The sequence below is a fragment of the Synchiropus splendidus genome, chromosome 18 (assembly GCF_027744825.2).
Source record: "Synchiropus splendidus isolate RoL2022-P1 chromosome 18, RoL_Sspl_1.0, whole genome shotgun sequence".
NCBI classification, from domain to species: Eukaryota; Metazoa; Chordata; class Actinopteri; order Syngnathiformes; family Callionymidae; genus Synchiropus; species Synchiropus splendidus.
Genome location: NC_071351.1, coordinates 3,955,157 through 3,978,583, shown reverse-complemented (window position 1 = coordinate 3,978,583; position 23,427 = coordinate 3,955,157). Strand labels below are relative to the sequence as shown.

Genomic DNA, 23,427 nt, shown 5'->3' with positions numbered 1-23,427 from the left:
ACCAGATAAGTGCTGTCAGATTTTCAGCAATGAAGGAAAATCAAATCATTTGAAGCAGGAAGGGAGTGTGTTCACCTGCCTGAGATTCAGAGCAGAGCCACCAGCAGGCATCGCTCTGTCTAAGAAGATACCACCACTGGAGAGGGAACATCTGGGATTCATCAGAAATGGTGGACTAACATCTCCACTCCACACCAAGGCGTGAAGACGTTTAATGACCAACAGCATTAAAGGTTGTTTACTACAGCCCACCTCAGAAATTCTACCTTTTATTAATTTTCCATTTACAAAACTGCAGCAACGGTTTCATCAGTCACTCGAACGCAACAGTGCAAAGAGACATTTAAAACTCAAACCATGCAAACACAAAAACAAAAGACATGCGGGAGCTCAATCAACACAGCAAACCAAGTGCAGGCCACGCCCATCAAAACATTCTCTTCTCCGGAGAATTAAAGTGACTTCAGAATCTAAGAGCATCAAAGGAAAACTTTGGCAAGTAAATAAGCTTGCATCTTCAACATTAGAACTTAGCTTTTCTGTAAACAATGAAATGTAAACTGCATGAACACATTGAAGGCATCTGGATCCAGGAGCTCAGGCGGAGATGCGCTCCAGTTCTTCCAGATTGGCCGGGTCCAGCTTTTTGATTTTCCGATCTGAGAGCAGAGACACATGTCAGAGTGGACGGGTGACACTGGGCCTAAGCTCAACAGTCTTCTGGATTAAACAGTCATGAGCGCGCTGCTCTGTCGTGTTGTTCTCCGAGAGCCATGAGCTGCGCCCCTTCACTGAAATGACTCACACCCCAATAGGCAGGTTTCCTAGGTCACTCCTCCCTCCTCCCCCAGGAAACACATAGGTACGTACTGAAGTGCATCTCGATCTGGTTGATGATCTCCATGCTCTTGTTGTTCTCCACCATATTGACAGCAAATCCCTTTTTGCCGAAGCGCCCAGTGCGGCCGATCCGGTGAAGGTAAGTCTCGTTGTCTGCGTTGCCCTCCAGGTCCACAGGAAGGTCAAAGTTGACCACGAGTGACACCTGCTCCACGTCGATTCCTGGGGTGACCGACAGTCACGGGGGTGAGTCCTGCTCCTGAAATAAATATTGTGTGGTCTCACCTCTGGAGCAGACGTTTGTGGTCACCAGCACTTTCTCCTTTCCGTTCCTGAAGCGCTCGATGACGGCGGCTCTCTGCTCCACGGTCATCTCTCCACTGAGCAACGCCACCTGGTGGCCCTCTTCAATCAGCCGTCCAGACAGCCACGCAGCAATCCTCCGAGTCTGATTGTGACATGTGACTTTAGGCTCTCGTACCAGGGATCCAGATAGTCAAGTCCTAATATTCCCTTGGGACTCACATGGCAGAAGATGATTGTCTGGGCAATGGTGAGAGTGCCATACAGGTTACAGAGAGCTGAAAACTTGTCCTCTTTGTTCTGGCACAAGATGTAGAACTGCTGGATGGTGTCCAGTGTCTCCTCTTCACGCTTCAGTCGGATGATATTGGGATCCGGAATCACCTGCTTGGCAAACTTCCACACAGAATCCTCGAAGGTGGCTGAGAACAGGAGCATCTGGCAGTCCTTGGTCAGATGCCTACAGGCACACACAGAAGTCACGCTGGTCGTCAGAATGACGTGACTATGACGCAGTGAAGACTCCTGTCATTAATGCTTGTTAAAACACAAGACACTTTATCTTGAATTTCAGCGCGAGTCCACAAGGTGCTGCAAACCCCTCACCTGAAGTGGAACACTAACTAGCACTGACCTGTGGATGCGGATGCTCTGATCCCGGTGACCCTGCAAGGCGATCATTATGTCGGCCTCGTCCAAAACAAACATGGTGATTTTCTTTGGGTCGATGATCTTGTACTTGGTGGACCAGTCCAAGATGGTTCCGGGTGTTCCGATCACAATCTGCTCCGACAGAGTGACGCCTCGCGCCACTGAAGGGCAGATCACAAATGAGTACTCAATTCTCTGGCCGTTTAGTTTCCCACAAGATCTGAAGACATAAGGTGCAATCGGTACCTCGGTTGCCCCGGATAGCATAAGCCATCTTCACTTCAGGACAAAACTTGCCCATCTGCTGTATGACCTGGCCTATCTGCAGCGCAAGCTCATAGGTGGGTGAAATGCAGAGACACTGGTCCGAGAGAGAAATGGGTCAAGGAGCGGAGTGTGAAGAATGGGAACTGTACTTCAGTCTTACCTGCGGCCACTGCTTCTGAGGGTCCACATGGCTGAGCATTGCTATTGAAAAGGCAGCAGTCTTACCTGTGCCCGACTGTGACTGCGCGATCAGATTCTGAGGACTAGTTTGGGGAAACCAAGTATTGTTGAGTGAAGTTTTGACATTGAGCTGTTATAGGCAAACTCACGGCTGAGCCAGCATCATGGGCAGTGCATTCTCCTGGATCCTAGAGGGTCTGTTGAAGCCCATAGTATAAATTCCCTTCAGCAGTTCTGGTTTCCTGTAGAACAGAACTAGGAAAATTAATTGGATGAAGAATTCCTAATAATTTCTGAGGTCAGACATGCAGTTTCTTAGGTGTGTTTGAACGACACAGGCGTTAGCATTCACAGTCCACATGTGAATGACATATTTAACTGTGGCCACAAAATACATTTGAAAAAGAACAAAAACAAAAAGAAGTTATGACTGTCATTTTTTAATCGACTGTGAAGTTCTGCAGTTTTTCTAATGCAAGCAATTTGGGAACGTTTCCAGAACCCTTTAAAGCAGCGTTAGGTAAAGAATTTGTTTTTGGCGCCTCTGCTGGTAAAAGAACCCAATTGCCAACTGTTGAAAAACTGGGTCTCTGGCCCCGCACCCACAGTCCAGTTTGTTACTGAGGAAGGGTCACAGCAAATCTGCGGAAAATGTAATCACAGGTGACAACATAAACTACACAGTCAACCATATAATTGCAAATGAAGACTAAGAATGTTTCCCAGCCAGCAAGGAACGCCTGGAACCAATGAAAGGCAGAGATAAAACTTTAATTTTCTACACTGTTCTTTGCCAAATGGAACGATAAGCGAACTAGAAGCTTGATAAGTTGACGCTGGTCGTGTGTCGGCGCAGGATCCTGTGGAGTCTGCAGCAGCTGCAGAGAGACAGTTGAGACAGATGATGTTACACGTGTAAGAACCAAACAGGCGATCAATACTGCTAATAAAATGGAATGAAATTCTGTCGGATACACGTTGGCGGACGTCAGAGCTGTCCTGACACGACACTTCAGTAAACACAATGAAATAGCGAGCAGAAATGAACATGTTTGTTAGCACTAGATAAACACTCAGGATGCACCGTTCCACATGTGTTCACTTCCAATACCTGCCTATACCACTGCTGCGCCAATCCAATCATCATTACTTTTGTTTGTGATTTTGGAAAAACGGTATTAGACCAGAAAAGGAAGCCTGATAACGAATCGGACCCGTCCCTAAAGGAAGACCTCCCTCTACATCAATGGAGTGGAGCATACAACAAATGACAATCCAGAAGAAATTGTCATTTCAGCGTCTGAGCCCTTCAGTTGTCCTCGGCTCTTGTGACTCCTGCGTTCACTCCGGTCCGGGCTTTTGGTCCATCAGGTTCCTGCCTTCTGTGCCTGGACTCTTTAGAACCAACGTTCACAGCCACGATGACTGAGTGCAGCCGTCTAAGTAACAGAGCCTCGTGAAGCTGTGATGGAGCTCAGTGGTGATGTGGGTTGCCCGGAGAACGTTTAAGAAGTTTGTTATAGTAAGAATTAGAGAGACACACTCAGCGATTCAAGATGGTATCATATGAAACCTATCATCATTGAAAATCTGAAAAAAAAAATGAAATCAAAGTACTTTGTACTCCTTGAACTAAGAAATACATAGCCAACTGAAGTGGAAAAAAAAGTTCCACCTTCACACAATGGAAATGAGCAGGTTACTTGTTTAAATCTGAAACACTGACTCACAGTCTGAGCTCCTCAAAGGTCTTGACTGAGAACAGAGGAGATGTTGGGTCCCGCTGAAGAACCTCCACCTGGTTCCGGTTGTTGACCAGAGTTCGGCAGATGATCTTGTTCAACAGGGACTGTTGAGCCAAGTCTTCTGCCTTCTCATTCTCGGCCTCATCCTCGATCCAGTCAGGCGAAACGTTTCCTGCACGGAACCACAAATGTCACTGAGGTGACAATGACTTTGCAAAAATGAGTGAAAACAGTGCAACTACCATTTATGTCCCCAACGGGCTGCTTCAACAGGGCTGAAATTCGGCCAATCTTCCTCAGGGGACCAAGCTAGTCAAAAGAGAATGTTAACTTTTGACTCATATGAACTTGAGCGGGCAAAGTTTTCACATTAGCCGCACCGCTAGGTAGCAGCTAGCCCGCCCTAACACGCCGCGACAGGTCAGTCACGCGTGATGGAGACCACCATGTTTCAGCTCGCGCACTCACCTGGCCAGACTTCAATGAACCCTCTTGGGCATCAACTGCGCGCGACCAAGAGTCCGCGGACATTTTCTACTTGTTAATCCAAGTATTTCCAGAACGCAAGTAAACTCTGGACGAAAAAGTTCGGCGTCGGCGCGGGAGACGAACCTGCCAGAGCTGGACCACACCGCTAATGATGGTGCCTTCAGGGGCACAGCCGAAAAACGGACACTAGCGGTTGGACCAGGAATCAGCGAACGCTTACATTTAAGACTATTAATTCAATATTTTATTATTTTAAGCGACAAACAAATCAGGAACATGCGCTGTGATATCGAAGTGTTACGTTGACGTATCGACGAAAACAATATAGCACAGATAATAAACAACAATAAATGTGCTTAAAAGTACACTTGTTGTTTTATATTAAACTGTGTTATTCACTTTTAAAATAGATTAGGATGATTCATCAGATACAAGGAAGTTACATTAACAACCACAACTAGTTTACAACTAGAGTTTATGCTAGAATATCATCAATGTCATCATCCCAACAATAGAAAATGAAAGGGAGCACTCACTATAAAGGAAATGTCATTTATAAAAAAAAAGCAGTATAACAACAATTATGTTATTTAAAAGCCAGAATATGCATTTAAATGAATAAGGAATATACATACGGAAACTGACATTATTGAAATCCTTGTGATTCAGAATAACTGACTGCATGTGCTGATGATGCTGCGTCTGCCCCTCTTCATGTGTAATGGTTTTATTTTTAGCCAGCAAATGAAGATGAAGTGTCAAGTTCAATACAGCTGTTGAGAGGGGACAGTGTCAATCACTGCACTCGAGCGATGTATCTGGTGTCCCAATTAAGCATCAACCATTTGGATTGAATAAAAGAGGGCGATGAATCAGTGTGTGATGGTGTCAGTAGGTAGAGCACCGGAGGTGGGGGGGAGGACTGATGGTGGTGGTGGTGGTGGGGGGCAGTCTGAGCTTATTGGCTGCAGGTTAATTCAATTTGGAGGCGGATGCTGAGTGTCAGCCAAAGCGCCCACCCACACACTCACCCAGAGACCCACACATCCACAGCCTCACAACAGACACCAGCACTTTCTCAACACATATTAATCGTCATGGTAACCCCCACAAAGAAAAACAGATTGATCAAATGGTGTGATTGCAAAACAGTGAGACAGCCAAACACCCACACGTTTGGACGGGAAACATTAAGGGAAGAGGGACATTAAAGTGGATCCCGCCCATCTGTTCCCCGCAGCCGTGGCTCCCCTCGCCTGCTGATGCTCCACATGACACTTAGTCGCGCCCCCTGAGGAATTAGAGTGGGAACCTGAATGCTTCCTCAAGTCGTGACGCTTCCTCCCATTTTTTTTCCCTCTTTGCCAGACGATCCACGCCACATCCCCTTTAAAGCCTTCACTCCGCAGCCACATGTTGCTGCTGCAGGTTCATTCATCCACAGAGTGAGCAGCGGTGCATGTGGCAGCTGCGTCTCCGTCGCCAGCCACCTGTGGAAGCGTCACAAAGAGAGAGAAGGAGAACAAAAAGAGGCGCAGTGAGAGAGAGGTCGCCAAAGAGCAACAGGAGGAGGACGGGAAGGTATCTGACAAGTGGCTGCGGGAGAGACTCTGCACATCCAGATGACAGAAGGTAAGACTGATATCAGACACACATCTAGTCTGGACGCAGATCTGCTGCTCTAAGCCAGGTTTCATTTCATAGTGATGACAAAGAGACAGTTCTGAAGCTTTAAGGACTGCAGGGCAGCCAGAAGACACTGATGCTGGATGCGAGGGGATTCAGATGACTGATCCTGTCAGGAGCGAAAGCCCTCAGTGTTAATTACTTCAGACGAACCACCGTGACGTTTCTCTGAGCCCTGAGGATTAACCACCTCATATAGTTGCTGGTGCTGCACTTCATTCCTCAGTGGCATGAAGAAACCCAACAATCCTGTTGAAGTTCTTACCTGTTGATCGGCTCTGCAGACTGGTGGCTTGTACGTGTGGACACTAGATGGCACTGTTGGGACAAGTCACATCTGCATGGCATCTGTTTCATTGACGCTCATTCACAACTAACTCTGCGGAGCTCAGAACATCGGTGTGTTCAGGGAAATGTCAGACGGGCGCAGGTTACCTCAGACGTCATCACTGTGTGGGAGAATTCGGGGTGTCATCGCTGCAATCATCTCAGTTTCATGAATAAGGGAACACTTTTTACTGGTCAGTCTGCAGAGTCCAGCCAACACCAACACACACACACACACCAGAGCCGTCTCTATGGAAATTGCTTTCGTCATAACGCATGAAGCCCAGGCTGCAGTCCTGATGGTGCTGCAGACCCTTGACAGAACCAGGCGGGAAGACGGCACCAAGCCTCGTGTCATCCTCTTTCACTCAAGTGTTAAAGAGCAGGGGATGCAACTGCCTATAACCAGAAGCTGACGTTTTGCCAAAAAAGAAAGATCATGCTTTCAAAAAAATCTATGTTAAAAGTATCCCAAAGTATGTGGAGTGGCATGAGGAGTCGGTATTAAGGCATACCACGGCATAAATTTCATTTTCAACTCAGAACTGTGAGTTAGATGAGGTGGTTTTAATGCAAATGCTTTATAATAAACAAAAAAGAATAATCTGGTTCACAATACCGAACAAAGCCAGCAGCAGCCTCAGAGCACTACACAATATCTGACCACGTCCGTTCAGCTGAACGGCCCAATGACTCACCCTCTACTGGGATCTAGAACAAGACAATAGAAGACACAAGTTACTGGCATGTGGAAGTAGATATACTGAATAATAATGCTGGAGTCATAGGGATTAATACTGCATCACTACACTACACACTCAGTCGGCAGCATGTTCTCTCCCAGTAGATCAATCATCACCAGGCGAAATGAGTTTTATCGGATTGACATTTTCGCCAGCTTCTCAGTAGCGTGATCCTAAAACCCCCACCACCTTGAGTTGACACTTGACCCGGGAACCTTCAGCGTAAAAGGGCAAATGGTGATTAAAAAAAAAATCAGCCCACATGGAAATCTCTATCCCTGAGTTCAGAGGCAACGGCCCCCGAGGTCATGTTGGTACACATGGATCACATGGTTCACAAGATGATGCAAAAGAGCAGATGCTAACTGATCACTCTGACTATCAAACCAGGATCCTAGACTGACACCATGCCTGGACTGATCAACAAAGAGAACCGGGGCGCTTTGCCTCTCAGCGTCTCTGACATCACTTCCTGCGTCAGAGGCTACACTCTGGCGATGACGGCATCTCTGACTTACGAAAACATCGAGGATCACGCTATCGAAGGTGAGTGGCTGCACGTCACGTCTCGTGGATCTGAGTGGATCTCTGCTGCTAAAGAATGCATTGTTATTGACCGTGTGAAAATTGCTTTGGTTCATAACCCCTCCGTGTCTCTCTGCTCTCAAAGGGATCTTCATTTATCCCCTGGAGGAAAATTCCATTGTTGTGGGCTTCGAGGCAATGATCTCCACTCAGATTATCACACTGCAGATCAAAGACAAGGGCAAAATTGATGACTGCAATCTGGACTGCTGCAACTCATCCAACGGGGCCCTGCAGACAGGAACAGGTAGGACTGGAGACGCTGGCGTCTGCATCTTTGGTTCTGTTGTTCTGCTGAATCTTCACAGGAGCATGAGCTGTGGGAGATGTTGCTCTGCTCTGGTGCTGCTTTACGGTCCTCGTAAATTTGCCGTTGATCTTCGTGATACAATTAATGCTTCCTGGTTCAGCCGCACGGACCGCAGGCCGCAGAGGAAAGAGAATTCTGCTCATGATGTGGTTACAAATGCACATAATGGAGGAGGATGGGAAATCATAGTCTGCAGATTCTTTGGAAGGAGAGAATTTTGATAACAAAATCTTTCTATGGTTGCAGTCACACTACTGCAGACTCAGCTGTATCAGGACAGTTTACAAGTCTGACCCTGAGAGGCTGAGAGGATTTCTTTGAAATATCAGAGACATCTCGAAAAATAGCTGACTGTAGTCGGCAGGCATTTTTCAGTTCTTGAGATAAAACGTTCTTTCCACTTGGAGCGAGAAAACTGTTTTCTCAAACATGAAAATAACAGTTCTCAGAGAGGAGAGGTTATAATTAGAATCGAGTACTCTGAATATTTCGAGCCTCCAAACAGAAACTGTCAACGAGAGCATCAATGAGTCGATCTCCAAAAGACACCCTCGCATCTGAAGAAAGTCTCTGAAGGATTTCTGTGATTTCTTTCACTGCTCATCTTCAACAGCACTCCTACAATGTCACACAGAAAAAGAAACATCTAAATGAGACGACGATCCAGGCAGATCCAGATGATTTCTAGTGGTGATTCCACCAAGAACAAGGGGAACCAGTCAGCCAGTAATGTTCTCACAGCCAGCACCGACCACAGCCCCGCGGCCTGGTCTCCCAACAGATTATTGCAGGATCCATTAAAAAAAAAGTAAAGTTGAGTGGTAACTCAAGAATAATGAGGAACTATAGGAGTTGCCTATCAATCTAGTAACCTCTTCTGCAGGACACGTGGTCATGGACGAAGACCTGGAGAGGACCGTGTTGGTGGTGAACCTGGGAATCATCCCCCCGATGGAGACGGTTCACATCTTGGTCAGCACCTCCTCAGAACTCTGCACGCTGCCCAGTGGGAGCATCAAAGTCTCCTCTCCGCCAGCGTGCACGCCTCGAGTCCAGAGGACCATCAATGAGGAGCAGGGGCTGCCCCCAAACTTCTCAAGGGTGTAAGCGCACAACCTCTGTGTCAACTGCTGCATTAGCTGATAAAGATGGCAAGATTTGGTCGGAAACACAAAGTTCAGGTTAATTTCCCAAAATACAGTAGAGTTGTTTTTTCAAATCCACAAAGGCACTTTTGGTCCACACGAACGTTGCCAAGGAGAAACAGCAGCCCCGACAGCCAATCTATCTGGCAAGTGCAGATACAGCATGAGAGTGGAGCATGGAGAAAAGCTGACCTCATCGCCATGGCCGTTTTATGAGCTATTCCTTTCAACACCACCAATAAGTGAACTCAGTTCAAGCCATCACTTAGAGTGCATTTCCAAAATGTGACCATAGCATTGAAGACGCTTCTGCAGTAACCTGTAATGATTGTTCTGGTTGACAGTCGGGAGAGAAACCTGTGCGCCTCCAGCCCTCACGACCCGTCCCCATCTCAGCTGTGCCTGGCTTCTCTGCTGGAGGACGAGGCCATTAACTCCATGGACTACGAGTTTAATTTCCAGCTGGAGATCCGAGCTCCCTACCTCCTGGCAGGTTGGAAAAAGTGTGACTCGAGAATACAACATACAGTTGATACTGCTGCTGGTTAAGCAACACAGTCACTGAGATATGACTCGATAATTGTGTGCCAAAGACTAACTTGCAAATTAGAATATCCATTAATCCAGCATTAAATATTTTATAATGCTCAGCTGCAGTGTTGCTTTCACCACATCCACAGGACCTCAAGCCTCAGTGCGCAGTCATCTGAAGAAAACCCAGACGCAGCCTCAGCAACACCACCCCGACACCGACCGACCGTGTTCAAAGCTCTAACTGGCTTGTTTTTCTGTTGTCACCAGTGTTTTGATCAGTTGTGCTGGTGGATGTGTGCAGGTGTTGAAAGTCCATCTCATGCGATAAGGGCAGATGCAGACCCTGAGGCTCGTTCTGCCACCAGTGTGGTGATCACTCTGGCTGACAAGTACACCTACGACTGTCCAGTGGAGATCCTCATCTACCCCAGTGGTGGGTCCACACACGAGCTTTCAGTGCCTGCTGCAACTCATCCACTTCGTTTTCGTTTCAAATTAAACAACCAGTCACAAGTTTTCAGTAAAGTCTACTTCAACACGTAGAAAGACTTGAAACTTGAAACTTGTTTATTTGTACCATCAGAGTCCACCTTGAGTCACTACCTGAGATCCAGCAAGTGTTTCTACAGTATTTTACACATCTATCAAGACACATCTCATGTAGCCGGCGCTCACAAAACTAATGTCACGATGAGGCAAGAAAACTCTTTTCATCTGTCCAACAGGGTCCAACAAAACTCTCGTCTCCTCGAAGCAGAAAAAAGACTGAGCGAGTAGGCGTCTTACGCAACATATTTCTTTGTTAAAAAAGACCAGCAGCGAACACTTCAGACAATTTAATTCACCTCACTGCAGCTTCACAAGCACAACATGGAGCCTGAGCTCCTGCAGAGGACCGAGGAGGAGTGCACTGCGTTGTAGGCTATAAAAAAGAAGATGAGAGGAAAACTTTACTTTCACGCCCATTTATCTGCAACGGAGCTGTCAATCTGCAGAGACCTTGATCACTGTATGCAACATGAAGAGCTCAGCTGATCAATGTTCAGGACAGTTAACCCAGGATTTCAGCCCAACACCAAACATCTCCATGTATTTAGTTTCCAAAACACACTTTTCTGTGAGACCTGTTACTCGTGGAAGAAAGCCATAGTTTATTTCCTGTCGGCGCACTGAAACGTAATTTGAAGGAGATAATGGACGACGGTCTATTTTTAGGTCTCAGGCTTGTAATGTTGTTGCATGTCAGTGAGATGAATGTGTTTGTTAATGGTGCCACTCCAGAGCCTCACCTTCCTCATGTGCTGATCGAGAACGGAGACATGACCTTGGAGGAGTACGACGAGTTCCTTCAGGGACGCAGTGATTTTATCAAGGCCACCAAGAAAGACAGCAGCAATGAGAGGAAGGTGAGTCTCTTCAGGCTGACAGCGCTGAGAGCTTGGTGATGATACATGCCTGGCCTGATTCAATTCCAGCTTATGTGCTACACTAAAGTGTGTCCACAAATAACCAAGATTCTACAAGAGATGACCAGGCCACATGGAAGTGTGCAGTGAGGTCAGCAAAAAACACGCCTGATGATGAAACTAGCTGTGACCAAAACAAATGGTTTCAAACCAAAAACAGGGAGGATAGAGAGAGTGATCCAGGGTGAGAGAGAGAGATCACCTAAAAGCCAAGAAAATGGTTGCTATGGAAACACTCTTCTCAGTGTGACAAGGGTTTAAAGCCCATGCAGCATGAATGGACCCGCCGGTGAACCAGTCAAACCGCTCTGACATTTGACTTTAGACTCAACAATTAATCTTAACAGCTGAATCTTCTCGCACATGCAGGTGGACGTGATCCGCAGACGGCTCCACAAAGACGTCCTCCACAACCCTGTGGTCATGCTGAACTTCTGCCCCGACCTCAAACCCATCTCCTCAGACCTGAGAAAGGTGCACGGCGAGTTCATCTTCCTCATCGACCGCAGTGGCAGCATGAGCGGCGTCAACATCAACCGTGTGAAGGTATTATCACCTCCCAGAGCCACAGCTTTATCACACAAAAGATTGTCTCCATGGCGACATCAAACACCAAACTAGTGAACAATGATGAAGCTGCATCTAAGTCTATTCAAACACAGATGAAACCTTCAACTGAGTCAGACATTGGTGGCTGAAGTGGAACAACTTCATTTGCTTTCATCCACACGTCACGTGTTTGTGCTCCCCCTCAGGACGCGATGGTGGTGATTTTGAAGAGTCTTGTGCCCGGCTGCCTCTTCAACATCGTTGGTTTTGGATCGACGTTCAAATCGCTTTTCACAGCCAGCCAGAACTACGAGGAGGTGAAGCACTTAACAATGAATTTCACTGTGCGTAAACAACATCAGGCAGAAAAAGTCTTTCAAGGATGCTGTTCTTTTCTAGCTTTTTGCTGCGATGTAGTCAGAAACAGAGGAGCTAGCTGGTGCTCTCTCTCCTCTCATTTTCATACCATTTATCTTATTTTCTCTCATCACTATCACTTTAGCCTTGTGAAAATGATCCACTCTAGTCAAACACTTACCGAATTGAAAGCCACAGGTTTAACAATGGCATCAGACTCGGAGGTTTAAATCCTGTTCCACGCCCTGCTAAACAACCCTGAACTCCATTTAACATTTTCCAGAACATTTTTTTCCTACAGCATTTTGCTGGGAACAAACTAATCATCTCATCCGCAACCATTTTCTGTGAATACGAAACTTACTGGACTTCAAATATTTCACTAGGCGCAGCAACCACGACTCATTTTTTAACCTGAGATTGGAAGGAAAAAGATCTTATGCGTTCACATTTGAAAGTGGATGTGTCATGGCATGGCGAGTGGAGCTGCTGCGTTGTGCACTTGACCTTGCTCAGCCATGAAAATGCTGAGAGGGACTGAAGGAAAGCTTCCCTGTGATCAAGGACAATCATCCGCCAGAGAAAGACCATGCAGTGCTCTGGATCAATGGCATTGCTTTTTGTCTGTATGAGTGGTGCTGTCGCTGTTTTATCCTCGAGGAATCTTTTCTCTGCTCCTCATCCATGCTGACCCAGGAGGCCCTCGCTCTGGCGTGCGAATATATACGGAAGATTCGAGCCGACATGGGCGGCACAAACGTTCTAGCGCCTCTGAACTGGATCCTGAGGCAGCCCATGTACAGCGGACACCCACGCCTGCTGTTCCTGCTGACAGACGGAGCCGTCAGCAACACCGGACGAGTCGTGGAGCTCATCCGCAGTCACGCACGATACATCAGGCAAGTATCACTATGTCAGATCTGACTCAGACATGTTACTTCCAGTCACGGAGGGGTTTTGGTGTTCAGTGATCCAGATAACAGACAGACAGGAGGGCACCAGGTCTGAGATGAGGCAGACACAGTTGCTCATTCTGTCAAAATCATGATGCTTTGATCAAAGTCCGCTGTGACTGACAGGCCCTTGATGCCTTTGAATAGATAGACAGGGACTGAAAACCATTAAGAGGAAAAGAAAAATCTGTCCGTTGTTCAGCAGCCACGCCTTGCTGAAACACTTCTCAATTCTTGCTTGTGATAAAGTGATGCATGCACTATCATGGCGCTCACATGCTGAATATTGAAGATGAACTGTGTTACACGGACATGTATGCATTGAAACCCAGTGTTTCACACAAATGTGCAAATGAGCTGGCAATATAAACGGTCACAGGATGAGATTATCCAAGGATTAATCTGAGTCTTACTTATGGGGTGCTAATCCTTTCAAAATGAAATCCTGGCACACAGATATTGCACGAAACATATTCACCCTCTCATTGAGGTGAACAACAATGTAAAGAATTTGCCTCATTCAATCTGGATGAATCAACTGTCCAAACATATTCAACAGAAGGAGCATCGACTGCTGAGTGTTTCCATGTCAGACAGGCTGCAGTAACTAAAAGAGAAACAGTCTTCTCGCATACTAATGACCCCTGTGTTTGTGCAGATGCTTTACATTCGGCATTGGTCAGAACGCCTGCAGGAGGTTAGTTCAAGGCCTGGCCACAGTTTCCAGAGGAACAGCCGAGTTCCTGGCAGACGGAGAGCGACTGCAGCCCAAGGTACTTATGCCCAGCACTTCAACGCTTTGCTAGGCTCTTGGTGACCAATTGCCAATTCGAGGCCCACAGTCAAGCTATTAGTCAGCGTCTGAGGAAATGATGCCTCACCTAATGTTCCGGTCGGGGAGAGGTGTTTTCAGCGTCTATTTTTACCCCGCAGATGATCAAGTCGCTGAAGAGAACCATGTCCCCTGTCCTAAGTGACATTTCCATCGAGTGGCTTTTTCCAGAGACCAAAGAGGTGCTGCTGTCGCCTGTGGGCAACACTTTCCTGTTTCCAGGCGACAATCTGATTGGCTACAGCGTGGTGTGCGACATCACCCGCTACCACGCCAACCCCAAATCAGTACGTTCACTTGTTTGGGAACTGCGAACACAAGTACATGAAAGTCGACAAAAATAGATGCACTTTTTGTTTTGCTGACAAAAGAAACTAAAGAGCAATGAGTCGTAACGCATCAGTTGTCATTTTTTGTATTTACCTAAACGTGTTTTCTTTTCAAAGGTTCATTTATGATTTTCACTTTACAAACATTTTGGTGAAGGCCTCAGCTAATGTCGGAGGTTAAGTTGTATCACCGGAGGTAAAGCATCTTAAAAGTGAAGTCTGCTGCAGCCAAACTATGTTTGAGCTTGTGTAACCATGGAAGCTTGTGCATCCATGGTTACACAGTAAAAATAACAGTTATTCATCCCACAATGTTGACACAAAGTTATAAGCTGCCTTGTTTCTGACTCTCTGAAATCTCCTCCACGCCTAAAATAAACTTGTAATTCATATTTTATAAGTTAGCCACATGTGAAACAACGCAGACGATAATTGTATGATAATAATGATTATCATTTCTTATGATAATCAACAGGAGAAGAGAAGACGCTACAGCATGATGCGCTCTGTGGAGTCTGCCAGCTCTGTCTTCTACCACTCTCAAGAAGAAGAGCTGGGGAGGATGGTGCTGGACAGTCAGGGGTCCAACAGAGAATCGCCATTTGGTGCGCAGCACGACTCCTCCCAGGAGCTAGACTCTGGAGGTATGACGTGTGGCGCTGTAACATTTCTCAGCTTTCAGTTTTAGGAGCCGACTTCACATAACCCTCATGTTGGTGTTAAACCAGGCTTCGACAGCAAGACCTCTCCAAGAAGACGAGCGTACAGCACCAATCAGATAGCAGACTACAACCCAGCCAAAAAGGCGTTCACTCCCAGTGACCCCAACTCGGTCATGGCCAAGAACCCCCTGAGGCGAGCCAAAGCTCAGGAGCTGATTGGACAAATGAGCCCTGAGCATGAGGCACAGTGGAAGAAAGACTTTCAGGTACTACACACAGAATAGAGCACCTCAAAACAACTGCTGTAAGGAAATCTTCCACTCTAATTTGATATATGAAATGTGTGAGAATGATGGAATGAACCTGTTTTCAGCCGCAGGTTGCCAGTCTCTGTGCCTCGTCATCCAAAGCACGTCCCTCCAGTGTCCAGCGGCCGCTGCCTCACCAGCAGGAGGTCGACCCAGAGGTCCAGATCCATCCACAGCTGCAGGACAATCCTTCACCCGGTGGCAATATTGCCTCGCCTGCAGCTCGTAACACCGCCGGTGAGGATGGATCCAGATCATCCACTGACAGTCACTCGGCCGGAAGCTTTGGAGATTCTGGTAAATGAGCAAAGTCATTATGACCCTGATGTCCACATCTGCACTAGTACATACATTTCTGAATCAAATTCCATATTCCACCATTACATTATTTTTGAAATTAAATTGCAAATGATGATGTCTGTGAGATAAAAATCATGGTTTAACCCCCTCACTTGCTCCCTCCTAGATGGATACAGCCACCAGCTAGTCCAGGCAGAAACCCCACAGGAGATCCAGACCTTGGATCCTGGGGTAGCCAGCGAGAAAGGTGGCGACTGCAAGGCCGTGGTGTCTGGACTGCTATGTGGAAAGCTGGTAAAGTGGGAGGTCGTCTTTGACATCAAGCCATTCCTGCACGGCCGTGAACGTGAGGAGAAGGTTCATGAGGAGTTGTGGAATGAAACCTTTCATCACCTGGCCGGATGCTCCATCATAAGGGATTTCGAGCATATGGCCCATAAAGAGAGCGAGATTGAGCACGGTGAGCTTCTCTGGGGTCATACGAATGAAGGTTCTCAGGGTTGACAGAGAGGCGTGTTTGAGGTGTGTGTGCATGTGTTGTGTGGTTGTGCATAGCAACATAGAGATGACCTATGAGCAACACACCGACCAGAAACATCTCAGGGCTCACAGACACAAGCAGCATTGGTACATTTTCTGAAGCAGCAGACCGGTTTCTCTTTTAGAGTTTAGGCTCTTAAAAAGATCAGCACCAGTCTATTGTGAACTGCAGAGGGAGGACTGACCCTCTCCCCAACTGTGTACTATTCACAAACTGATAATGAGCGGTGAAGCCTGCACATTAACTCACTCTGACCTGTTATATGCTGGTATATGTGCAAATTGCTTTTGATACAGGCTCAGGCAGGAGGTACCAGCAGTACGCCATTCACACCAGCAAGGGCTGCAACATCCTCAGCAAATACACAGCCCTCGTTCCCATCGACCTGGACACTAACGAGTACCTGCAGACGTGCATTGAATACATCAACCACGGTGGGTGGTTTGAATTTCACTGGGCGACGATGCTTTTAATATACAAGAGATGCAGCTTCTGATGTGAATTTGGATTAATGCCGAGTATGAGAGGAAGGCCACTGCTCCCAGCATGCAGCATTGACTTCGGCTTCCCATGGAGTTCATTTAAATCACTGTCACCGATTCCTTCTCTGGGCCTGTGCTAGTGCTGCTTTGTTATAACCTTTGAATTCAACACCCGGATAGTAATGATAGTCTTGACTGTTTTCAGGCGATGAAGCGAAAAGAAGCTCAAAGCCTGGCTCTCGAGCAGGAAGCAGAAAGAACAGAGGATACTCGATTGGACTGGGCCGATCTCAGTCTGGGGGGGTGTCGGAGGAGGCAGAGGAAGTCCAGCCGCCAAACAGTATGTGGCATTCTACACTCTCTCCCAGGTCATGAGTTCAATATCCTCGTTGCTGGAGGACGAGTGCGCTCTACAACTTCAAAGCAGATGTGAACCACTCACAGCAGGAGGTTTGGTAATCTGGTCGTAACCTGGAGCTCATGGCTGAACTCAAGGGTTAAACAAACATGTGACCCATTGAAACATTTTCACACTTGCTCTTGAAAATAAGGCCCTCACGAGAGACACCGGGAGAAAGTGACAGCTGCTGTTGCTGAGAAACGCAATTACCTCTGCCTTAAGCCACACTCATTTCTATATTCATGCAGCAGCCCCAGGATGAATTAGTCTCCCTCGGGTGGACCAGTGATTTGCCCATTTTGTGTGATAATGAAGAATTTATATTTATGATTTGTCATCTGAGAAAAGATGCATAATACACAAGTAATGGTTACGGCATGAGAAAAAAAATCTACATTTTCAGAATGAGTTATGTCACTTCTTTAAAATGCAATGCAGCCATGTAAACAAAGGGGAATTAAGGTGCAAAAATCTGGGCTCATTGTGGACGACCGCATCCGTATTCCTTTTGGTGCAGCTATTGAAACGGAATAAATCTCACAAGGATTACGTTCCTTGTTTGAAGATTGCACGACACATTTACATAATATGCAAAGAAACAGAAATGAATGCTTTTAGTATCCATACGGCCTTTCTATAAATGAGCACTTTGGGAACGTAATCTTTAAGCTGCAGGCATGTAAAGCTACAAGATAGACGACAGGTTGGAAATCAAATGGAGCTGGCTGACATTTTTCACACAGATTTGACATTAAAATAAATATTTTCATTCTCCCTCAGCCGCTGAAGACAAGTGCGTCATTTGTAAATGAAAATGTCATTTATCCTGCATTGGCTTCCACGTTTAATACGCATTTATATGTAATAGCGAGTGAAATTTGTTTATGGTGAAAAGGTTTGGTGCAGTTTCTCTGACATTTCCTTTACGTCTGCAAAGACCAAGGTATTTCAGGCAGCAGTAGCATGGCAACAGCAGCAGGAGCTCAGACTCTGCTTGAGCTTTGGCTCGTAACGCCCAGTGTAGAAATGTCCTGGCTCCAGATTGTTAGAATATGACAGCCTGCTCTTCGTTGCAACACATCATACTGTGTGTGTTTTCAAATGGGATTTCCAGGTGCCGAGGACGGCGCCTCACCGTGCAGCACCCCATCCTCCTCAGGCTGGGAGAGATGCAGCTTCACGGAGGGTGAGTGTGTCTGATGCTGTTTCATCAATACTTCTCTGTGGAGACTACATCAACAGAAACCACGCTGTCTTGCCTCTTGTCTTTTCTTTGGACAACAACTTTGAATAGTTCCAAATGTGAATGACAAGGCTATTGACATCCCTGTCACAAGCTGCAATCCTGTGATTTTTTTTTTTTATTGACTGACCCTACCTGAGCTCTTTTCAAATCAACAAGCCCATGTGGTGGACACAGCCACAAACAGCCCTACCCTGCCCTCCAGACGCTACCTGTGGCTACGAGTTACAGTCCCATTTTATTGTACATATTTTCCACAAATAACAACACAACCTTCATGGTTGTCAGACGACTATGACATGTATTATTCCAAATGTTCCGTACAACTTAGGTCATCGTTTCTGAGAAATAGAGAATGGTTCTCAAACAGATTTGGTTGTCACAGTACTCACGGGAAGACAGCAGCTTAATTGAACCTCCCTGCAGGCCACAATATAAACGGCAACTGTAAAGAAAAACGGAAAGAAGACTTAATTCAACTTCAATTTGATGCTTTAACCATATAAAATCAGGAAAAAAATGGGAAAAAGGTGTTATTATTCAATGAAGCTATATGCTTAAAATATGTCTGATTATTTTTTCAAATCTATTTATATTTAAAGACAGTCAATTGAAATCATAAACATCCAAAGACCTTTTTCAGTGATGAATAGCTTACCTTATAAGGGCCACAGAATTGCAGGCCACTTGTAGTCCCCGGCCTGTACTTTACCCGCCTCTACTGTAGCTGTTTAAGGTGTGCTCTAACCTCATTTTTAATGCTATAGTTTCTCAGAGAAGTCCATCTGTGACCTCTGACCAGTCGGTGAAATCAGTGGAGAGCCTGTTCTCAGCACGGTGAGTGTGAGGCAGCAAGAATATCGCTTGAATAAATGCACCATTGATCTTCGATTTACTAATGCTGATATATATATATATATATATATATATATATATATATATATATATATATATATATATATATATATCTTTAGGCTTGCCCTCAGCAGAACCCGCCTCCTGACTCGAGCTGCCAAAGGATTCATGTGTCGATCTCACAGCAAGTCAGGAGATTCGATCGGAGAGAGTGACAACGAGAACAAAGACTACATCCCTCTGGTGTGTACAACTGGGTTGTGTATTTAAAGGGCAAAAGGTACAAGTCAAATGCCAACGATCCTGGGAAAACCGTGTTCAGCTACAAGCCTGGTGGAGAAGTGTAATAGTTCATAGCTAGATTTTTCACTTAATAATAAGATCACGTTCGTCTATAATAGCTGTGGAACAAACGTAACGTCATGATGTAAAAGATGACAGTAGTTTTTCAGGCGAACCAAGCACCAATAAAGAATAGCCAATCTAATTTAATGTAATGTAAGTACTCACGACAGCCAGCTGTCAGGAGAAGCATGAAGACTTCAACAAGATGAGGTGCTCATTTCTGTATTTCAGTGTAGTATTCTTCACCACCTGTGGACAGAGACGCTGTAGTTAACTCAACACAAATGCACATGCTAATGCTAATCGCGATTAGCATCTTCTTATATTTTCATACGTTTTCTTCGTGTTATCAACCATCAATTCAAAGGAAGTCAGCAGTGACTAATATTCTACTTAACCCCAGTTGGTTCTTAAATAACAGCATCACCGGTCCTAAAAACATTTTTATTAGAACTGTTCCCACTCTTTTGTGAGCATTAGCTAATGCTAAAAACTGGAAACAGATTGACACATAAGCCCCACCCCTTCTTCAGACTGAGCTATGATTGGCTGTTGTCAAACCAATTAATTAAAACCGGAAATAAATGTCGTGACCTTTCAACTCACGTCTTTAAGAATAATAAAAAATGAAACTCCTGAAGGAGACAAAACAAATACAAATATAGATTACAAAAAGCGCCACGTTTAATCCTCATGTGTGCTTCTTCCTCAGGTGCTGTTACAGTTGGCGAGTGGCGCCTTCCCTCTTGACACGGCGCTTTGCGAGGCCATTAATGTCCCAATGGAGAAGTTAAAGTGGACATCGCCTTTCAACAGCCACCGCACCAGTCTGAGCCATCCGTCCAGCAGCCGTCGGGCAGAGGGTGGTGATGAAGGGGCCAAATTCCCACACGAGAAGGAAGCAACTTGGCAACCTACAGAGAGCAACCAGAGCCCTGCTCACAAGACCTCGTGGGTGGACGCTGGATCTCCCTTACCTTCAGCTGCCGACAGCCCTCTCTCGCCGAGCTCCCAGATGGACAGCCGCCGGAGCTCTGGCTCAGGAGAAACAGTCACATCTTCTTCACCTGCTGGTGTTTGGAAGCGGGTCCTCAACCCAGAGAGCATGGTGTGGGCCACAGCTGTGGCCCTGGCTTGGCTGGAGCACAGCTCCGCCAGCTACTTCATCGAGTGGGAACTGGTAGCAGCCAAGGCCAGCATGTGGCTGAGCGTGCAGGACATCCCGGAAGGTCGTGATTTAGCCTCCATCAAAGCCGCTGCAAACCAGCTCTTCATCATCCTCAGACACTGGGAGGAGAACCTGCAACTGAACATGCTGTGCTACAACCCGAACAGCGTCTGAGACGTCCGACCTGATCTATGCTCCACGAGGCCACGGCCCTCCACTCTGCGTTCAGTATGTTCTCTGGGTTTTGTTTTGATGTGAACAATGTGTGATGTCCTCTGTTGCCGTGCAATTTCTCCAAACATATCACAGGCTCTTTGAAGGCGATTTGTAAAAGCCATTACCTCGCCGGTGCCAAAAACTGTAGCGCAACCCAAGTGAGTTGAAGATCCATTCTGATTTCAGGGTTCCTGCCCCAGCTCTATTGAGCGAGTCAAGTCAAGACAAGACATTGTAGCAAGTGAAGGAGACGTATGTAACATGGGTGCAGTACTGATGATGGCTTAAAAAATATTGTGTGAACTTTGGATTGGATGGAATTGCTCTTTGAATGAAGAGCACCACAAATAAGAGTGAGAAATGTCAGAAAGCACATGTGGCCCTGAGCTGTGAGTCGAGGCTGCGGCAGAGACCCTAAAATCAGACCTGCAGAGTGTAAATTCGTAGCATGCTTGACTACTGTTCCCTCCTGTTTTACGTGGCTGGAAAATGTCAACCTTAAACCATTATGGGGGAAAAAAAGTTGACATTTACTGATGTTTGTATCGTGCAAAAGAGAAACGCATCCAGGTATGTCCTCTCAGTGCTGGCAGATGTTTCCGACGCCACGGTCAGTGTTGTTGATATTTGAAAATATGCAAAACTTGATTGTCTTAATGCCTCAGTATGACCACACTTTGATTCACAGTCAACCGTCTGTCACTTCCAGCTGCTGCTCCTTCATTTCTAACAACTGATTTTCATACACCCTGCTATTATTCACAGTGCAAGCTGCCTCTTCATATTTAGTCAGTGGACTACAGACGAACAGCCAACAAAAGACGTCGAACATTGCCCTGACTGAAGTTATTCACTTTGAACCACCTCGCAATGGTTCATGCTCAACACTGAATTTGAAGAGCGCGTGGACCGGTCCCGGGTCCTGGTGCCGACGCCAATTCTCCTGAACACAGATCATTAGCCACAAGTGCCTCACTGGGGTTTAACTCCAGCAGAGTGTCTGCCCATGTTCAGTTTGACATGTTCCTCCCTTCTTTTCTGGCACGAGCAGTACATATTGGCTTCACTCAGGTATTCATGGGGATTATTTGACTCTCATCCGCTCTTCTGCATGAGTGTCCCTTGTCACTTCGGAGGTGTTGTGGTCCAACTTTGTGCGGTTTGGTCGCAGTCCTGCTGTGTTTTCTCCGTCCAGTCCAGTAACCTGCTGTGTGTGCCTTCATGACAGTCGAGCAGTTTCTATGGTGTCGTCCTAACTGTTGATGCTACGGCCCACACTTCCACTGCTGCATGGAATAAAAATTATTCTTTAAAAAGGTCTTTTCGATGACGACGAGCATGCGCTCCGACCTCGGCCCCGGTGGTCTGATCGCGTCTTCTCATGCAGTAATGACTGCAGCCCAGCTAACTATCCCACAGCAATTAAAAAAGAACAATAGCAGAAATGAGGGCTCTAACTGACCTGACTCTCAACCAGCCACCTTGTTTACCGGCAGCTCGGCTGTTGCCGGGCAACTCCAAATGCAGTGATGCTATGATTCTGAGCGCCGAAGTGAGGAGGAGACTCAGGTGCTTCCTTCTACACCATGAATCTGCTGTTACTCTTCTGTTGAAGCGTTCCATTTGCCTGAGGATACAATTGGACGGTTGCAGTATCAAGTTGAAAAGAGAGTCTGATGATGGTGGGAAAACCTTTAACTGGCAGCAGAGTGGGCTTGTAAATGAGATCCAGGGGAGACATCCTTGTTTCTGGCTGACCTTCAAGATGTCCTCCAAAGGATGGAGCCCACAGGCATCTCAAAAGAACAGCTTAACAGAGGGTCTATCTAGTCTGAGTCATGTTGGATGACTGTTCCAGGAAGTCAAGTCTCAGATCAACCTTTGCTCGTGTGCTTGCAGTACACTCAAGTGCACTGTATCTCAGCACCCAGGTGACTGCAGCACATGCTTCACATGCTGTATCAAACACTCCAGTGTCCATCTGTCAAAGCACCGTCAAACACAAAAGCCTCCTCATGACACAGTCAGTCACACGCAGTGCGGCACCCTTGCAGCTCAGCGCCTCACTACTGTGCCGTTCATCACAACCGTGGGGGGTCAAACTGTACAAACACTTCCTGACGCGGTACGTGCTGCCGGAGAGGAGGCGTCAACTCATTACCCAAGATCTGGCAGAGAACGTTCTGGCATTTTCCTGGAGCACCTGGGGATTTCAGGCCTGGACACAACGACTAAACACTGCTAATGTAAACACACTCGTGAGACTGCTTGTCGAATTGAAAGGAAATGAAGGGCCAAAATGAAGAAACCAACTGGTGGTGTGGAAAACATCACGGCGTCGAAATAAAAGCTTGTGACGTACAATGTTTCACTGCACATCCTGAATGCAAATGTAAAAATATAGGCCGAACTCGAAGGAGCCTTTGTCGTGTCAGGGCCTCCAGTGCACTTGCACAAGATGAGGAGACCAACCATAACATCGTGAGTGACTCTCACCATCGTGGTAGAAACACAGCATCGATCTGCAGCTGTAATTATCGCCTCAACATGGCTGAACAGGTGAACTATTAGCCAGGATAAATAGAAAGGCCTGTCTGGTATTGATGTGTTGTGATT

The 23,427-nt window shown here is 46.4% G+C and overlaps 2 protein-coding genes across 4 annotated transcripts; one reads left to right on the top strand and one right to left on the bottom strand.

The window, feature by feature from the left end:
* Positions 1-218: 218 nt before the first annotated feature.
* ddx19a (DEAD-box helicase 19a) lies at positions 219-19,932 on the bottom strand. 3 transcript variants are annotated; one of them, XM_053848771.1, is made up of 15 exons: positions 19,762-19,932; positions 19,593-19,676; positions 18,620-18,672; positions 6,427-15,555; positions 5,788-5,965; positions 4,229-4,295; positions 3,972-4,158; positions 2,391-2,483; positions 2,222-2,324; positions 2,041-2,155; positions 1,778-1,955; positions 1,366-1,603; positions 1,126-1,288; positions 871-1,062; positions 220-659 (listed from the first exon to the last, which is right to left on the bottom strand). In XM_053848771.1, the coding sequence occupies exons 8-15, from the start codon at positions 2,450-2,452 to the stop codon at positions 598-600; spliced, it is 1,113 nt and encodes a 370-aa protein (XP_053704746.1). In that variant the 5' UTR covers positions 2,453-2,483; positions 3,972-4,158; positions 4,229-4,295; positions 5,788-5,965; positions 6,427-15,555; positions 18,620-18,672; positions 19,593-19,676; positions 19,762-19,932; the 3' UTR covers positions 220-597. The 3 variants fall into 3 exon arrangements, with proteins under 3 accessions (XP_053704744.1, XP_053704746.1, XP_053704747.1); XM_053848772.1 differs by having other exon boundaries at positions 15,317-15,555; XM_053848769.1 differs by lacking the exons at positions 5,788-5,965; positions 6,427-15,555; positions 18,620-18,672; positions 19,593-19,676; positions 19,762-19,932 and adding an exon at positions 4,455-5,747 and having other exon boundaries at positions 219-659.
* Positions 5,793-22,078, top strand: vwa5b1 (von Willebrand factor A domain containing 5B1). The gene is made up of 22 exons (XM_053848768.1): positions 5,793-6,107; positions 7,622-7,777; positions 7,902-8,063; positions 9,010-9,229; positions 9,616-9,764; positions 10,107-10,238; positions 11,087-11,211; positions 11,641-11,817; positions 12,027-12,137; positions 12,874-13,076; positions 13,789-13,903; positions 14,064-14,249; positions 14,767-14,935; positions 15,020-15,219; positions 15,327-15,558; positions 15,728-16,021; positions 16,399-16,536; positions 16,790-16,924; positions 18,099-18,170; positions 18,995-19,064; positions 19,202-19,325; positions 20,140-22,078. Exons 2-22 carry the CDS (start codon positions 7,639-7,641, stop codon positions 20,767-20,769), a joined length of 3,783 nt encoding a protein of 1,260 aa, XP_053704743.1. The 5' UTR covers positions 5,793-6,107; positions 7,622-7,638; the 3' UTR covers positions 20,770-22,078.
* The last annotated feature ends 1,349 nt before the right edge of the window (positions 22,079-23,427 follow it).

What these genes read in the sequence shown, in the direction of transcription:
- vwa5b1 (XM_053848768.1), top strand. Translation starts at nt 7,639, where the DNA reads ATGCCTGGACTGATCAACAAAGAGAACCGGGGCGCTTTGCCTCTCAGC. An exon ending in AGCTCCCTACCTCCTGGCAG is followed by an intron (nt 9,765 to 10,106) that starts GTTGGAAAAAGT and finishes GGATGTGTGCAG; the next exon opens with GTGTTGAAAGTCCATCTCAT. An exon ending in ACAGCAGCAATGAGAGGAAG is followed by an intron (nt 11,212 to 11,640) that starts GTGAGTCTCTTC and finishes TCGCACATGCAG; the next exon opens with GTGGACGTGATCCGCAGACG.
- ddx19a (XM_053848769.1), bottom strand. Translation starts at nt 4,517, where the DNA reads ATGTCCGCGGACTCTTGGTCGCGCGCAGTTGATGCCCAAGAGGGTTCA. An exon ending in CCCATGATGCTGGCTCAGCC is followed by an intron (nt 2,325 to 2,390) that starts GTGAGTTTGCCT and finishes TCCCCAAACTAG; the next exon opens with TCCTCAGAATCTGATCGCGC. An exon ending in CCAGATCGAGATGCACTTCA is followed by an intron (nt 660 to 870) that starts GTACGTACCTAT and finishes CTCTGCTCTCAG; the next exon opens with ATCGGAAAATCAAAAAGCTG.